Source organism: Apostichopus japonicus, chromosome 16, assembly GCF_037975245.1.
Source record: "Apostichopus japonicus isolate 1M-3 chromosome 16, ASM3797524v1, whole genome shotgun sequence".
In the NCBI taxonomy this organism is placed as follows: domain Eukaryota; kingdom Metazoa; phylum Echinodermata; class Holothuroidea; order Aspidochirotida; family Stichopodidae; genus Apostichopus; species Apostichopus japonicus.
In genome coordinates, this window is record NC_092576.1 from 6,997,501 (window position 1) to 7,017,500 (window position 20,000).

A 20,000-nucleotide genomic window follows, 5' to 3' on the forward strand; every position below is an offset into this window, starting at 1 on the left:
TGTCACTCCATTGCTGCTACATTTGGGAGTTATGCTTTGATTTTCTTTATTAACATTGCTTTTGCTATTATCAGACACGTTTTCAATGATATTGATGATGTTATCAAAACAATATTAGAGTATCATTAGAAAACAATCATTTTATTTTCCTGAAATGAAGTAAAAACACATAAAATAAAAGCAAAACTGAAAGTAATTGTAACAATTATCATTAAATTAAACTACAACATGAGCATATATATTAACCAAAAGCTGAAATTCTGGGTCATGTCCTCTTATTTTTTTACTCTTGTTTGGCCAACCCCTTCAAATAGATCTTGTTTCGGACACAACCATGCAGCAACGTTTTACATAATATAACCTAATATTTAGTAATAAAACAAATCATATTTTCCATTTAAATGCAATAACAATGAATAGAAAACAAATTTTTTAATTGCTAAAAATGTTAACCCTACTAAAAAGAGATATATAAACTCTTTATATAGGTTCCAAGTTCGAAACAAAGAAAAGTGATACAAGTGATCAACAAGACATTTATTAAACAAACAATGCATTTTGATATGTGATGTTCACAAACAGCATCAAATTATTTTGAACTACTGGAAAATGCAAACACTTGTCTATAGATTTGGCTATGTTTCTTGGAATATTTTTCGGACATCACCACAGCTGTATTAGGACATCACTGTCATATTTTCTACACAAAGCACTTCCTGTCAAAAGATACAATTGTCACAAAGGGTTCTTCGTTATTGATAAGCTACCTACAAGGTATAATGACAGATTTGAAATTATTAAGTTAAAATCCTCTGTCTTTATTTCAAGTTACTTTATGAGCACTTCGGACATCACCTTCGAAAAATGTGACAAACCTGCATAACAATAATACATATTTCAACAGGTAACACTTAGAAGAAGTAATGATTTGTGCTAGTGGAACCTTAATATTATTTATGCCATAGATAATAGTCTTTGTAATTTTTGTGGCATTTACACGCTAACAATCCAACATATGTTATATGACTTTAATTTAGTTAGAATGGTTTGGAAGTAATTACATTATCGGTTTGAAAACACGGGAATTAAGATACATTAGAAGAATACGGATTTTTCCCGAGAGTTAACCTAAATAGTGCTCTTAGTTAAGTATCATATTTTTCATTCAAAGCTGGTAGAGAAAATACAATCAGTTTTTTCCTTACTAGATTATTTAAATCTTATTTAAATTGTATTTTTAAGCAAAATATGAAAGTAATATTGGAAGCCGTGGTTTAATCTATTAGGTTTGAAACATGGTTTTTGGACATTATTATTAATAAGAGTGTCACAGTAATTTGTACTTTGCCGATGTGGCTGAAATAGTTTTCGTGTTAAAGAATTTGAGTTAAACTTGTATATATTTGTATGTACTAATCATGAGAATAAAAATAATACAATTCCGTCACAGATTATCAAAAGCATTTATCAGTCCATTTGTTTATGCTACGGTAGGTACAGCTAGGAGAACTACCTCAGTGAGGATGATATTTCTATCTCTAAGTATTTTGTTACAATGCTCCAAGTGCCAGTTATGATAATATTGGGCGCTTGAACGTGAACAGACCCGTACACGCACAGAGCCATAATACATAAACTGGGCGTAATCCTAATGAAATTACGAGACAGATTACCAGCAACATCAACATTGATACTAAACAGAAGCTTATGGAATCTTGCTACAAACTCCGTTACTAACCTTCGTCGGTCGAAAACGGCGGAATTCACGTAAGAAAACGGCAGTAAATGCGTAATGGTAAATTCGAAAGGAAGTAAGAATGTATGTATTTGTGTATTTGTGTATGCGTGTAAATGTATAGGGTATGTAAGTGATAGGGCAATAGCAATGGCAATGGGACCAACACAGCTTTATGACAAAGCCAACAGCGCAATCATGTTCAATGGTGCAATAGGCGACTGGTTCAACAACAGTCGGAGTCCGTCATGGTTGCTTGCTCTCGCCTACTCTCTTCAACGTTTTCCTTGAGAAAATCATGTCGGATGCTCTGGAAATGCATGAAGGGACAGTGAGCATCGGTGGCAGAGCATGTAACAACCTACGTTTTGCCGATGACATTGATGCCCTTCAGGAAATAATGCAAGCCTATATACATCCATATTACGCCTTATTTGGGCCTAATAAGACTATACTGTTACTAGTAGCAGGGTGAGTTCATAATTGAAACACGTAAGGATTTGATCAAGGCCGTGGCTATTCTTACAACTAGTCGTAACAATTATTTATAAACTATTCTTACAACATCGGCGAATTCAAGCGCAGTAAAGTAAATAAAGCAACTGTACATGTAAGTAAGTAAGGAAGTAAGCAATCAAGGAAGTAAGCAATCAAGGAAGTAAGCAATCAAGGAAGTAAGCAATCAAGGAAGTAAGCAATCAAGGAAGTAAGCAATCAAGGAAGTAAGCAATCAAGGAAGTAAGCAATCAAGCCAGCCAGCCAGCCAGCCAGCCAGCCAGCCAGCCAGCCAGCCAGCCAGCCAGCCAGCCAGCCAGCCAGCCAGCCAGCCAGCCAGCCAGCCAGCCAGCCAGCCAGCCAGCCAGCCAGCCAGCCAGCCAGCCAGCCAGCCAGCCAGCCAGCCAGCCAGCCAGCCAGCCAGCCAGCCAGCCAGCCAGCCAGCCAGCCAGCCAGCCAGCCAGCCAGCCAGCCAGCCAGCCAGCCAGCCAGCCAGCCAGCCAGCCAGCCAGCCAGCCAGCCAGCCAGCCAGCCAGCCAGCCAGCCAGCCAGCCAGCCAGCCAGCCAAGATGGCAAGAACGGGAAGATAAAGCAGGCTACTAACGATTGAAACAACAATTAAAGAGCTTAATGCACTGAGGGATAAAGGGAGATTTGTGACGATTTGTTATTGCATTCGGAAGCCTCATCCGCCCACTGCGAGAGATTATTGCACTGCTGAGATTCAGAAACAATGGGTGATTCTCGTCGGCCAGGATGGCGTCGAGCTTAGACTCATAATATGATAGTACATACACTCCATTGTAAGCTGGTCCCCACCCAGAATACGATTAGCCTGTCTGATAACAGAATCAATGCGATTCTTATCATTAGCAGTCACATTACCACCCCAGCATGTCATACAATGTCTCAACACGCTACAAATGACTGAGTTATAAAAGATAGTGAGGATACGACTGTCAATTGTCAAATTTACTCATTCTACGGAGACAATATAATCTAGGGTTTACTCTCTTCACCAAATAATCTATATGCTCATGCCACGCCAGTTGATCATCAAAAACAACACCAAGATATTTGTAGGATGAGACTTGTTCTACGGGATTTTCTTTGATCACAACCTCTCTCGGTTGACCATTGACCCTTCTGAAATCAATATTCATTTCCTTTGTTTTTTTAACATTAAGCAATGTGGAAGTTCTTGTCACAATATCCGACGAAATGATTAATTTTATCCAGATATTCACTCTCATCATCTTTTTTAATCAAACCGACTAAGGCTGTATCATCTGCAAATTTAATTAAATGGCAACTATCAGACGATGATCACACATCCTACGTGTACAGAGTGAATAAAAATGGGGCTAGAACGGTTCCTTGTGGAGCAGCAGTATTTGAGTATTGGACATCTGACATACAGTTGGATGAGCTAATGTGAACATATTGAGAACGATTGGTAAGGTAGTTGAGTATCCAAATAATGAGATCATGTGAAATATTCATATTTAAAATCTTGCCGGCCAAAACATGAGGTTGAATTGTGTTAAACGCAGATGAAAAATCAAAGAACATAATTCTGGCAGAATGACCTGATTTAGAATGTTCAAGGTGGGAATACAATTTCTTCAAGCAATTTGAGACCGCGTCCTCTGTATTGCGATGGGCCCTATAAGCATATTGTTGAGGATCGAGGTAGTCATCGACTAACGGCTTTATGTGCCGCAGTACAATTCGTTCACACGACTTCATCAGGACAGAAGTAAGGGCCACAGGCCGAAGGTCATTCATGCAGGATATCACAGCCTTTTTGGCTACTGGAATAATACAAGAGCGTTTCCATGATACAGGTATTGTTTTTGTACAGAAGGAAAGATTAAAAATGTGAGTAAAAATGTCGGCAAGTTGATTGGCACAGGTTTTCAATACCCGTGGTTTCAGTTGGTCTGGGCCGGCAGCTTTAAATGCATTTAAACGAGAAAATTTCCGATAAACTTGGCCCTGGTTACACATAAAAAGGGGTTTTCCCCAGCACGGTCGTCTAATGACTCTCTGAGATGATCAGCCTGTGTAGAAAAGTCATGACAATCAAATCTGTTGTAAAAATCATTCAATGCGTTAGCGTAATCAATAGAGGTATCAGGCAAATATGATTTATGATTGTTAACCAAGTACCCACTCATCAAACGGATTCCCTCCCAGACTTCTTTCATATTATTATCAGTAAATCGGTTTTCAATCTTACGCTTGTAAATAGCTTTCTCCTTTCTAATACAGTCTTTCAGTTCTTTCTGGACTGATTTCAGTTCATCTCTGTCCCCTCTGCCAAAGATGCCTTTCTTCCTGTTGATCACTAATTTGACTGTGCTGGTAATCCACGGTTTATTGTTTGGATACACCTTCACTTGCTTTGTAGGGACCGAGCAGTCTACGCAGAAGTTCACGTACCCGGTAATCGCATCTGTTAGTTCATCGATGTCAGTTGATGAACGGATAAACTGTCGTATCCAGGGTCAATTTTAGCTGGTCGAGTGACTCCTGGCTCCACTGCTGGAGTAGGGGTAAGCCTAAACCTAACCCTAAAAACCAGCCCTAACCCTAACCTTAACCCTAACCTGAAATTATTGTTACTCCTAGTCGTAAAAATAGTACTCCTAGTCGTCAAATAGCCACGTTAAAGCAACTGCGCATGCGTATATATAAATTATTCTTTCGACTAGTTGTAAGAAAAGCCACTTTGTTTGATCAAAGATGTATATAAAGGAAAAATCCAAATCACTCATCTCTGTGTTTTTCATATGTGTAGTTCCCTAGAAATTTTATGATCTCAAAATATTTAAGGTTCTGTGCTTATGCACCGTACAATTGAGCAGAATTTGACTACAAAATGTCTGCAGTGTCAAGTTCTTTCATACAGTACCCATAATTACAGGGTGCGTCAATTATGAAGCCTTGACTATACTAGCCTCTAGAGCCTAGTAGTACTGAGGCTAGGGCCTATGTACAGCACAGGGGCCGATGACATTTTATCTAGTAGTACTAGTAGTAGCCTAACAAATAATGATGATACTGCAGTGATACCATTTGCGCGATGATGAATTGTCACATTCAGTTTTAATCCAACGGGAGTCGCATTAACCATCAGATTTCACTTAAAATGTAATTAATACCCTCAAAGAATTAGAAAAGTTGCTTACATTCTAAAGAAAATATTTCCGCAATAATTTCGATGAGCACTTGTATATAACTGACGTTAGTCACGGTTGCTATCTTTTCGCGTTCGACGCATATTTGATGCCTGGATAAGACACCAAAGTTGTTAGCGCAGTATATACATACACAAAACAAATTATCAAAACTACACACTTACAGGTGGCGTATCGCCAAGTCTCTGCAGAGTCGGGTAACGAAAATAATAATTGTTTGGTAAATAGACCGTCTTTTTGAATAAATAAAAAATTTACATTAATAAAGCAACAGAATTCAACCAAAACTAAAAAAATTGCTTTTATTTTCCTAAAAAAAGAAATGAAAAGTTACGGTATGTTCGGTAAGTTAATCAAATTAGTGAAATTTTGACTAATTTAGCGAACAGAGGTTCACTTTGCTGCCTAGCTACATAGGCGATTTACTAAGCACCGATGGAGAGATTTAACAAAAAAGAAAAAGAAAAAGAAAACAAAAAGGGATAAAGAAGGTGGCAGTATTCTGAAATGCAGACTTCCTATTTACGCTCAGGATGCGAGCCACAAATATTACCTCTACAATGATGACAAACTAGTTTGCTAAGATACAAATAAAAATAATTTGTTTGCTAAAACACAGTTTCTAATTTAAATAGAAATTTTCTTGAGGCTGTAGCATGACCTTAATGTCAAATGAAATTAGCTTACAGACATAAAGAAGGTAACAGTAATTCTCGACTTGATTCAAAATATATATGAGGCCCTATCTTTAATGAACAGATACGTATTCTTCTTTCCTTCACTTTTTAACTGTCTAATTTGTAGGAATACAATATGTCGTTATTTAAGATTCAGAAAGTCCCCTCACAATTTTCGAGGAAAGCATTTCTCAGAGGGTTGTGACTGAATATAATGCTTTGCATTTGATGTCGATATCCAACTAGGCTAGGCAGTATGTAGCAAGGTCTATTGTGTGTAGGAACTACTTGCACATATATTTCGGATTTTGCATAAGTTTGTGTATTCATTATCGAACTCTTAGATAAAACGACAGATGGGAGGCACAACCAGGGGATGGGGGAGGGGGTTGTGGGGTACACGGAAAAAGTATCTCCGGTTTTGTGAAGAACCTCAAAAGTGCCCTTATTCCTGAATAAGACATGCCCCTTTTGGTACAAAAATTACATTTTCCCATCTTTGATTGATGAAATGCCTAGATTGGCTAATAAGGTGTCATGTCAACAGTCATGTGACCATTTCGAACACATCGTGTAGGAGAAAATAATTATTCATCATAGCGTCTCTCTCATTCGGTCCTGTGTAGAATGTCTTCATGATTGATAACGATATATGCTCTGGTACCTCGATCGAGAGTTCTTCCAACCTAGTAACTTGGAAAGTAAGTAACTATGTACTGTTCTCTAGACCTTATATTGGAACCGCGCGGGAAATATAGTATGGATCGGACATGGTCTGTGAGCATTCTCTTCTATGCAGGTAAAGCTAACTATTGGACTAGACTGATTTCAGCCGTTCTTTTTAGTTTTGTGGGTAACAGAAAATTCGTAAGGTGTCTGGGTCCCCCCCCCGGATCAACATGAAGGCTGTATAATGATATACGGTAGTCGAAATAAATGTAGGAATCTGATCCGGGCATGTTTCGCATCAATTCTACAATTGTGTTCTTCAACCAACATTTGGTGAGGGAAATCACGCCCATGTCGAATGTGAAATGCTTTTACAAAATAGTTTCCTTGACCACTTCAGGATCAGACCTTAATTTGTTTTACAATTATATTACTCTGGTACTCTCAACGTAGGAATCTGATCCGAGCATGTTTTGCATCAATACTACAATTGTGTTTCTCAATCGATGGATCAGACCCAGATTAGTAATACTACCGTTGTTATTCGTGACCAACAAGGGACGAGGGTTTCATGCGTTTGCTCTAAATCTCGAAGTTTTGTTTCCAGGACCACACCATAATTGTGTCTTCGATCCTCCAGGAGTGGATTTTTCGTCTGCTTTACATATAAGGCCGACGAACTGGTCGTAGGAAAATCACTCGATAACAACTGGAGTCGACAAAAACAACAAAGTTTTTTTTTTTGTCTTTTTCTTTTTTGTCAAACCCTAAACCATTATAAAGAAATATATAAGAAAGATGATAATAACTAACTACTAAGGTAAAATGTAAAACTTTGAAAACCCTAGGGCAACTGTAATACGATAAAGTCAAGTTTTTTTTTTTTTTGGCAATCCCTTATAAAGAAAGATATAAAAAAGATAATGATAGCTAGCAAACTGCTTAGGTAAAATGTAAAAGTTTGAAAACCTTTTTTTTTTTCTTTTTCTTTGTATATTGTTTTTGTGGTTATTTTTGTGTTTTGGCAATCTCTTATAGCAAAAATATAAAGAGAGATAATGATAACAATCTGCTAATAGGTAAAATGTAAAAGTCTGAAAACCTTAGGGCAACTGTAATAGGATTAAGTCAAGTGTTTGGTGTCAAAGTAAATTCCATGGGGTCTTAAATATTCTGAGCAGTTTAACATATAATGCAGTATTTCTGATTAAACTTAAATACAAATGGCACCTTAAACAACATCTTAAACCTTTACCAATTAAGTATGGTGAGAGCAATGTATACTAAGATAGTGGCACGGTATAAGCTTTCAGGAATAACTAGTTAGGTTCTTAAAACTGCAAATCATTCTCAATTTCACTAACAATATCAATTAAGATCGGACCAATTACGTGCTCTCTCTGCACCATGTCCCTGCACAATATGTCATGCTGAAACCAAAGCTTAATACTGGCCACATCCCTAACTAAGAAGAAATATTTCCAACGATTGAGTTCTACTGGCCTTAAACAACCATTGACTTGAAGCAAATTAAAAGTCTCAACTTGAAAAACAAAATTTTCCAGCTACAGTACTTCAAGGATTTAACATTTCACTACTGCTGACCTCAGATGGCATTTGACCTTTACAAAGTATTACTGGGTTCTTGTACTCATTATAAGAAAGTTATATGCCAATTTGACATCTGATCAAACTCTTATAATGATGTTATGTTTAAAAATGTTCAGAGTGTAACCTCTTCTGAACACAAATAACCTGAACCCTCCACCCCAAAAAACATAATAGTGTTCTGGTACTCATTAAAGAAAAGCCATAGCCATACGTACCTGCAGCTACTGCGGTTTTCTATCTGGAAATACCACATTTTCATAGTGTTTAAGTTTTGAAACCTGGTGACCTTAATGAACTCTGACCTACATCAATTTGTGCAGAAACTATACAATACACAAGGCTATCATACCATGCATATATAAGGGCCTTTCATGTTCTGGGTCTGGAGATATAGCACTTTTGATATCTTACATTTTGACCTCTGCTGACGGAAAATGACCTTTGACCTCGATCGAAAACAATAGGGCTCGCTGAACCAATTACAGGAAATCCTTTTGCCAAATACAGGAACTAAATAGGTGATCTTTCTTGAGATATCATGCATGTTTACATGATTTTCACACTGTTTCCGTCGGTTGACCTCACATCACAATTGATATCATGAAAACACTGGAGATTTTCAACTCACCAACGGCAAGCTACACACCAAGTTGAACTTCCGGCAACTTGTACTTCTTGAGATATTGTGTAAACAAAGTTTGCAGACTTCGACCCATGCTGACCTTTGATCAATACGAACACCAGCCCCAAACATGTTCTAAGTTAGAGCATTCACGAAAAAGCGTAACAGACACACACAGGCACACGCTACAGAACCCTGTAAGGGTGCATGCACAAGAGCCCGCCCTCGCACGCCCATTAAACGCCATTACCATCCCATAGATTCCTTCTGTTTTCGGCAAGGAATAAAAAATAAGAGACTACTGCATGTTGTTAAGGCTCTTAAGCCCTTTTAATTTGACGAAAGACAATTTCTATGAGGTAAAGTGTTAATGGCTCGTATCTAACCGTTTACTGTGATATCACGGCATCACACTCAGTACATTAGTGAATAATCGTATTTGCGGGGGAGATGTCATTACACTGACCGTAATAAAGAAAAACAATACCGGGACCTTCAGCAAAAAAACCAACATATAATACCAAACGTGACTTAATCAACAACAATTATAGTTATCCCCCCCCCCCCCATCACCACAAATAAAAATAAAGAAGCACAAAGCAAAGTAACTGTTACTATGCTGAAAGTATACGCTCATTCACTAACACCTTTTTCGAATGTAACGTGACTGTGAAAAAACAAATAGTGAAGCGTAGGATTAATAGCCTATCCATATGATTCACAATGAAATGACTTTAAGGCGTTTGTTACCAGGATCAGCAAACATCAAAAATTTATTATCTTGACAACGGTAATAGTGCAGCCCACGGACAAAGTCTAAACTTTTGTTCTGGTTTAGCCAAAACCACGGTTTTGGACTTTCCTCTATCGTTACCCATCCGTTCGTGGGTCTACTGTAGCACACGAAACACTCGTATTGTGCTTTATATCCGGGATCTCTCAATGCAATATAAATGTTTCCTTCGTCATCTATATCCATTCCTCTGCAATGTTTATATGTGTTTACAGTGTAAAGTCGGTTACTAAAGTCAGATGAATAAATATCAACGGCCTTCCTTGCGAAGTCAGAAATGAAAAACTCATCTGAGCTACTTTTCTTGATATACCAAGGATCTTCCAGACTGTCGCTACAATAACATCTTAAGTACTCACCATCGGAAGTAAATTTGGCTACTTCAGCCGACTCTCTCTTCCTGCCTGTCAAGACGTAAATCCACTTTCTCGTCTCACATGACGTAATACCTGCAGGTTCTGTCATGTTACTTTTACCAAACCTTTTCTTCACATTCAATGATTCATCAAATTTTAAGACACATTTACTCTTCTTGTCTGTAACAAATAAAGAAGCATCCAGGAATGTTGCAGCAAATGGTTTAAAACCATCTTCTTGGTAACGTCTAATCCTTTTTCCTGCCATGTTATATGCGCAGATTCCTCCGTCCATCAATATAAAAATCTGATTGTTGAACGTGATGACGTCGTGAGGTTGGATTATGCCTGATATTTCTTTGAATCTTGGCCGTTCTACCCTTTCGTTTAATGCATCGTCAGTTGTTTCGTGACCTGTCAATAAGATAAACATTTGAGCAGATTTTAGTACTACAAATGGGGTAGGGAGGAAGGCATCGAAGCTGGAACCGGACATGTAGGAACCACGGGGCAGGAGGGGGTTGAGGGGGATTTAGGAAAGCACAGAAATAAGGAAGAGTAAGGTTGAGAGCAGGGAGTCAGTGAGCAACAGGGATATATGGAGACAGGGGCACGAAGGCAAGGAGGAAAGGAGGCAGAAGAAAGGGAGTAACGGAGGCACTTAGGCCGGGAGTCAGAGAACAGATAGAGAGAAAAGCATGGAAACAGGTTAACAGGAACCACTCACAGAGGGGATTTAGGAAGGAACAGCGGTAAAGGAGAGTAAGGAGCACCCGATACACATAGAGACCACATTAACTACTTGTATCTCTTTAAGTTATGTACCAAAGTAAAAGCTGGATCGTGCTAAAAATCAGTATAGCACGTGCTATTAGCATTACAGCAAGAACCGATGATACGTGTAATCCCAACAAATCTAGTTTGACGTATTTGTTGGATTACACATATCCTCATAGCACATGCCACCGATTTATCAGATTTTTCAGCACATTCCAGTTTTTATTGTGTTACAAAGTTTTAAGATTTACAGTATACTGTAATCTCTGTGTGAATCGGTTGAAGGGAGGGAGAAGGGATGAGAAGGGAGCCAGGATACAGCGGGGATATGTAGAGCAGGGAGGCAAGGAGGCACGGAGGCAGGGGGAAAGGAGGCAGAGAGGTAAGGATGCACGACACAGTTTTCTGCACGATTCCTAGTACCCCTTCATAAATAATTATTGAAAATAAATAAATTTCAACAACATATCAAAACAAATAAATAGTATTCCACAAAGAACGTAAAACATTTCACAAAGTCACCGGACTCTCGCAGGATAACGCGTATATGGACGCCGACGCATAACATTTATAAGGGAGGGGTCAGGCAAGATTGTTAATAAGGCCAAAGACTGCGGGAAGAGGAAGGCTATAGAACACGGCCAACGATGGAAGCCCCTCACCCCTATAATTGTATGTTCATTCATACTTAGTAAAGATTCCTAAATCCTATTGGTCCATTCAGGTCAGCTGACCGTGGTTAATCCTGTGAGTAACGCACGGTAAAATTACGGGGCATCACTTGAATAAATCTTTGGTTATATGTAACCAAAAATGTTTTGTTTTATGATTTTTCCCCCACACAAATGGTAGTGTATGAATGAACGGGGTTAATCAACGGTCTAGCGTGCGTTACTCACATGATTAATGCACTCCGGGTGTTAATGCTATCGCTGGATGCACTCGGGCTCCGCCCTCGTGCATCGCTTGCATTATCCCCCGATTGTGCATTAATCCTGTGAGTAACGCACGCTAGACCGTTGATTAACCCCTTATTTTTTAGATACCTTCACTAGCTAGACTGGACTCTGATCGATGTCTGGGTAACCGTGGTATGGGTAGACTCTCTTTGTACCGATGTACATGCCGCACAGCCATCTCAAGGTTTACTTCACGCAGGACTTCCTCTAATTTATCTACATTCGATTCTTCCAGAATTCCTTGTTGTTCCAGGATCATGAGCAGCAAAAAGCCGGGTGCGCTCTCCGACCTCAACTCATCAATAGATGCGGGGGGAAAGTTAAATATGGTGGCGATGTTTAACGTATCGACCATCCTCAGGCTGTTGGCAACGTTCCGCTTCATTCTACCGTAGTCGGATGTCGACTGCATGGGGACGATCTGTGGTGAAGAAAATTTTATCATTAGATATAGATGTACGGATACCACAGGGCAACGATAACCTATATGACTAACCCATGTAAAAAATATGTAGAGATACCACAGGGCAACGATATTCTATATAACTAATCCAAATACAACATTATGTAGAGAATTACAGGACAACTATCCCATATATAACTGCCACATGTACATATACCGCAATTTAACCTAACGCCGTGCACACTTATTATATTGAATGCCGTAGCTAGGAGTTCCTTCCATTCTTATGTAGCCTACCTGTAATGTTATTTTCAGTTGTGTTGATCCATATTCAACATACCACTGTTGATAATATCATTAACCAACCATTTGTACAAGTGATTATTTCGATTATCTTACTCTTTTTCAAGGTTTGTTACACTCAGTCAAGGAACAAGATTTCCTGTCATGTCCCTCACACTAGTGTAATTTACTCCATTCCTCACTACTACTACTACTACTACCACCACACACCAGACTATAAAGATTGTTCAATCCCCTCCTGCCTCTCCCACCGTTACCCTCACAACGCCATCCCAATTGCACATCTCTTCGTAAGATAAGCTATATCTGTTGACCTATTGCTTTAAGAGGTGTCTTCACTAACGGTAGGCATGCCATATCCGGCCTTGGTATATTCACCAATGAAAAAAAAAAATCTCACCATCATTACAACCAAAACCCCCGATCGTGCATTAATCCTGTGAGTAACGCACGCTAGACTGTTGATTAACCCCTTATTAATCCATATATTACCTCCTTCATACTAACCTGGGTCGGTGTTGACTTGGGATATCGATTGCATAGTGGATGTGACGTCACCGATAATCCTGACTATTCTGATACTTGTCCAAGCTCTCTGAAAATTAAACTGAAATGTTGAAAGAATAATATTCTACAATTACATAGCAATTTCTAGTGGCGTCAATCTGAATGATTATCCGTTACGTCGGTAGCAATACAATATTAGTGTCACGTATATTAAGTGCCAATTTGATTAAAAGACAAGGCCAAACAGTCAATTAAGCAAATAAACAATCAAAAGAAGACCCCCTCCCCCCGTTAGTTCAATCAAACGAATAATTTTAAATTAGATCCATGGAGCCAAGTATGAACTTGCATCTTTTGTTTCACCTGTGATAAAAATACTTGAAAGATACCTTTCTCGACTTTAGTAAAAACCTTTCGATTTGAATTTAAGGCATGTAAATGCTACCCCTTATTCTGTTTAACGGATCTCTGCAATATGTTTCTGAGCAGAAAAACAAAGGGGTAAAGTAAGGGAGTACGAGGGTAAGGGATGTAAGAGGGTAATGGAGTAAGGGAATAATGAAGTAAGGGAGTAAGGGAATAAGGGAGTAAGGGATGTAGGGATGTAAGGGAGTAAGACAGTGAGGGGGTAAGTTGGTAAGGGAGTATAGGATGTAAGGGGGTAATGTTTAATGTTAAAAAATTAACCGGTTAAGAGTTAATATTTGTTTGATGGAACGGAAAGACTAGCAAAGAACGCAAACTACCACGACTACAGAAGACTTTTTTTCCACTTAATACAAGCTGTAAGAAATCACTTGTTACATTTTCAAGCATATTTTATTCCATATGATGCAAACTGTAAACTATTGATAATCAAAAGTATTCTTTAACAACTACATAGTGTAGTCTAGTAATATTTAGGATGTTGATCGGCAAACACTACACAAGGAAAGAGTAAATTCCATACGAATTGTATAGTAAAAACAAAATCATGTTACGTTCGAAATCCGATTTTGCATACATGAAAAAAATGGAACCAACAAAAATCAACACCTACAACAACAAAAAACAAAAAACAGCAGCAACAACAACTGAAAACAACAACAACAAACATTGGGAGCAACATTAACTAAATAAATTTTGGCTATTGAAACATGTTTAAGCAACAATAGTCTCCTTCAAAATATACACAACAGTCAGACAGTAGCAAGTTTACTATATATAAATATTATGAATTTTTGAGGGAATGCACTTACTAAACCACCATAGGGAATCAACAAGGTGTACTGGAAAAAATGTCACTGGAAAATTCGGGGGAAACAAATGCCTTGATGCCATATTTTCATACTGAACATCTGGACAGAACCGAAAGGGTCAATGTTCAACGTTTGGTACTATCCAGCCATGTACATGGAAATATATACAAGACATATTAAATGACTAAAATTATATTCCGGTAGTACCCTAAAACATCAATATCAATCTCACAGAATGGTACCGTACCAACAACACTAAGATTTCTGTTTACAGCTCCTTTATGTGAGATTCAATATCATTAATGATCAACTTGCTCCATCTGTACATAGACTGAACGATCTCCCCGCGGGTTATGATAACTGGATATGGGATTACAAACATTAACATCTGTCCACGAGATGTCTGTGTTGGTTGATCACAAGCAATCTACGTGGTTCACTTTATCCATACCAGTTCCTGAATATAGACACAGTACTTATAAGACATGCAATCTAGTTAATTATGATATAACCAAGACCAGAAAATGCAATCTGATAGACATAAACTTTAAAATACAATCTGATAGACACAAACTTTTCAGAGTGAAAATCTGATTATATTGGTATAACTGATAATCCCATGCTATGTTACTGTTTTTTCACTATATGCTTCATATTCAATTTATATACTTATTAAGAATACACACATAGTGACCATTCGTTGATACCATTCGCATAAAGCTAATCTCTGCTTCACCACATTCGTTACCAGCCCAGAATACCATTTGCATTTTCCAGCGTTAACCGACACTTCCCAGATACAAATTGCAACTATTAAAAAAACAACATCAACTTATACATTATTTTTCAGAAAATGGTATTATTATGGACTGTAAGAACTTTCCGTTTTATCCGCTAAAAGGGGTATAGATTCCTTTTAACTTTTACGGTTTCCACTTTTCCATCATACCTAGATTAAGTCTGTAATAATTGAAACAAACAGCAAATAGTTACCATTTGATAAATATGCAGATGTGCAAAGGATACATCCCTACATATCTAATTTGGCACCTGTTGTAGCTATATTATGCACAATATGCATACAATAAGTATACAATTTAAATGATTTTCAGAGAGGAGGGGTATCATACCCCAAACTCCACTAGAATGTTCGGTATATTTGTAATGTTAGCAATTACAACTATTTTGCACCCCCTTCAAATGATCCCCTCCCTCCCCCGTCCCCTTTCAGCTTTGAGCTGGATCTGCCACTGTTGAACAGTGTTGCCACTGGCCCAGCTAAGCAACAGTAGTAGCCTATTGTACTATAAGTACTAGTTTAAATATCCTTCTTTATTGGGCTTTATTGGAAACACGTATTCATGTCTTGTTGTATACACCTTGTCACATATGAAATATGTGTTAATTTGTATGATTGTTATTATTAAAGCTTATGGCCTAAACGTACATTTTAGTATCAGGCCTAGATGTTAGGGGGGTATACAGCAGTCAATTGTTCAAGTTTATATTTAATTTCCATACTAACAATTATCTGTATACTTCCGGCTAAGCTCTGAAGTTCTGAAGTAACTCGGAATGAAACATGGTCATAAACCACTCTGTGTGATTTCAATACTGTTGACGCCATCGAGAAAACCCTAGAGGTTTCATCACACAGTGAATCCGCGTACCAATCATGTACGGTAATGTGTAGCAGTGTGGTACTGGTTACTGCATTACCCTCCCATTGCCATTGCTCATTGTGATTTACTCAACTAGTATATGGTGACTCAGGTCAACACACAATTACCTAGTAAGCAGACAATATATATAGCAAACAATTACAGCATTCATTGGTGATTCTATTTTCTTTCTGTGCTTCGTTTCGTTTCGGTTTTTTGTTTTTTTGCCCATTATTTCTTTTTTTTCCTTCTATTTCTTGGATTTAAATGTCTACCACTTCATTAGTTAATAAAGTATTCCCAATAAGCAACTTAAATGTAATTTTTTAACTTCTATCAATAATATCAGTATCAAAAAAGAGTAACTGAAACTTGGCTCAACACTAATTATACTGTTTCAATGTTAAGAAAACTGCTTCTAAATGAAAGCATAATTACAGAGAAACAGGCAGAGACGGAGGTGTAGCACTGTACTTTAACGATACGTACACTAATACTGATGTAAATATTGAGTTAATTTGTACAACATTTGAATACATTTTTGTGCAAGTTGACTCAGGTAACAGGAATACTTTTATTGGTGTGATTTATAAACCCCCAGTTCAAACTGTACTTTGTTTATTGAAGAGCTTGAAAAACTATTATTTTGTTTGCGTGCAACCTTCAAAAATAAATATACCTACATTATGGGGGATTTTAATATCAATATAATAGACCAGGATGACGGTACAATCAATAGTTTCATAAATGCAATGGCTTCACATGGCTTTTCCCCACAATTGACAAACCAACAAGAATAACTGAGCACTCTGCAACATTGCTTGATAATATCTTTACAAACAACCTCAGTTCTAAACCTAAATCTGCAGCCCTAGTTCACGATGTAAGTAACCATTTTCCGATCTTCTTAAGTGCTACTAGTGCAACGAAGGCTGATTCATTAAAAAACATCCCTCAGTGGAAGCGTTTATTTACTAATGCTAGTATTGCCTCAAATAGTCATGAACTACAGTAATGTGATTGGTTTGATATAATGACTTACACAAACGTTGAGGAGTGTTGTAACGCTTTTATTAATGTTGTAACTTCTTCAATACACAAACAAGCCTTGTCCTCTTAAAAAAATTCGCAACCATCAACAGGGAATTACATCTTGGCTAACGCCGGGTTTGCTAAAATCTATAAAACGTAAAAATACCTTATACCGAAAATATGTCAGTAATTTTTGTGATAGAAGAAAACAAAAATATAATTTATAGGAACAAATTGAATAATATAATCGAAAGGTTAGACGTGACCATTTTCGCGAACAAATCAAGTCTAACGTTAATAATGTCAAGAAAACATGGGACGTGATCAATACTTTATTGAAGAAAAAAAGTAATAAATCCAATTTTTTTGTCATATTATGACCGATACGGGGAAAACTAGTGACCCCTCAGTCATTGCTGAAACTTTTAATCAATGTTGGTCCATCATTGGCCAGTAAAATAAGTAAAAATAACAATCCTAACTATTCGACTTTTGTAGGGATTGTTTATAATGAAAATGGAATGTTCCTCACTCCCACTGACCCTTATGATGTTTTAAAGATAATTCGTTCAATGCCAAGCGGGAACAGCCCGGGCATTGACCAGATTTCTTCTGATATTTTAAAAGCAAGTGCTTATTCTATTGAAGGTTTTATGCCCATATTTTTAATGTTTCTATAGAAACTGGTGTTTTCCCGACAAGCTAAAAATTGCCATGGTGATTCCAATATTTAAAGCCGGCGATCCTAGCTTAGTCAATAATAACCGGCCAATACTTCTTGTACTTTCTAAAGTATTGGAAAGATTAATGCATAACAGATTTTTACTTTTCCTTAGTAAATACAACATTCTTTCTAATAATCACTATGGCTCTTGCACGTGTAGTTAATAAGGTAACATATGCCTTGATAATAAAATGTATTCTATTCAGGGGCGTATCCGGGATTTTCTAACCCGGGAGGGGGGGGGGGCGCGAATTACTATCTGAGCGGAGCGCCACCATCGGTTGGCGCTCAGCGTACAAGAAAATTTACCCCCAGATCACCGGAAATGACACTTCTCGGACTTGAAAATGACCAACCAGATGAACACTTTTGCCTGAGAACCAAGTTTTTCCCAATAGTTTTTTTCCCATTCATAACCTTTTTGAAGATTGTCACCAGTCACACATCATGTTTGACCTCATCGCATGTCCTGTGGATCATTACTTTTTAGGTGATTCTACGTCGCGGCCCACAATACCCGACAGGCCCACTTTTGAAGGTTTCAAGCCCATTTTTTGTTCAGAATTTCAAAATCCACACTTCTCGTGATTAAACTCACTTCAAAACATACCCATAATGTTGCAAAAAATTTCATCTATGGACAACCAATATAGAAAAACCTCCTTGAACCCCTAACAGACTGGTCAAAGTGCACGACTAGAGGGAAGTATGATGAAGAATGTTGGTCAGGAAATTTTCGAAAATTCAGACACAGTTCATTTATTGGTGTACAAATATTGAAACCTCCTATAACGGCTATTATAAAACTTCTTTGAAGGAAATGAAAAAAATACCAGATATTTCCGAAACCGAACACTACATACATAGGCTGACATACCATGCATATATAAGGGCCTTTAATTATTATTATTATTTTTATTATTATCTTTATTTTGATTATGATTATGATTATGATTATGACCGTTTCATGACACCAAAAAGGACATTTCCTTTATCAATAATGCAAAGAATCTCTTAGCAGTTTAATTTATTTGTGCTTTTTGTTATTGATAAGTATAAACATTTCAACACTCAAGAAAAATGAAAGCTTATGCTTGAGAATATCATAACTTGGAACGCTTTTGTCAATACTGCAGAGGTAAATATAATATTTTGCATAAAACATTGTCAGACTATACCATTTCATTTTGTTCTCATAATCATAACCAAAACACACGTGTTCGTACTCAACTTCAACTTTTGAATTAAAGATTTCAGATATATTTTGTTCCAAATATCTCCAACTGCTCTACAGCGCCAGTAGAGGTGGTCTAAAGTTTCAGTAGACTCGCCACAAAAACTGCAATAATAATAATAATAATAATAATAATAATAATAATAATAATAATAATAATAATAATAATAATAATAATAATAATAATAATAATAATAATAATAATAATAATAATAATAATAATAATAATAATAATAATAATAATAATAATAATAATAATAATAATAATAATAATAATAATAATAATAATAATAATAATAATAATAATAATAATAATAATAATAAATAATAAATAATAATATCATCATCATCATCATAATTATAATCATCATCATAATTTTTATTTTTTAATCAACACCTTCACTTCGCGCATGCGCACACATGTCTATTTCTAGACCTATTTGTTAGTAATTTTTAACATGTAAAAACATTTTTTAGCAATGCTGATATCCGGTTCGAGCTAGAGCGATACAGTTGAAGTGGACGTGCTATTGTTTAATGTTGCAGTTTTACTTCCCATATACTTCACAAAACGCTCATGAAGCCACTAACATACAAACATACGAACTTATAAGTTCGTATAGTGTTATATACATAACTATAGTTATGTATATTACACTATACAAATACATACGAAACTGGCATTATATACGTACGGTATGTTATACGTTAAGGAAGTTTCCACGCCCTCCTACAGTACCGCCAGTTAACTTCTTGATAAAACCGTATCAACACTCTTCTCTTCACGTTTAAGTAATGATTCCTGGAGAGGAAAGCCTCTTCCTAAAGTACTATTAGAATCGTAAGAATGTTTTCCGAAGAAGTACTATTTAATCTCTATATCTCTCTCTCTCATGTACATATGTCCGCAGTAGATGTCGTAATGAAACCCATTTTCCGCCCAGTACACAATTAGGTTCATACGTGCATAATACGCAGAACTTTGACACGACACGAAGGTG

General features: G+C 37.1%; 1 protein-coding gene across 1 annotated transcript in view; it reads right to left on the minus strand.

Annotated features, from left to right (window-relative positions):
• Window positions 1–7,059: 7,059 nt before the first annotated feature.
• The window catches only part of LOC139982611 (uncharacterized), an 89,970-nt gene continuing 77,029 nt past the window's right edge, over window positions 7,060–20,000 (minus strand). The window contains exon 6 of the mRNA XM_071995568.1: window positions 7,060–10,575. Within this exon, the coding sequence (XP_071851669.1) occupies window positions 9,731–10,575 (845 nt within the window). The 3' untranslated portion in view covers window positions 7,060–9,730. The remainder of the gene's footprint in view (window positions 10,576–20,000) is intronic.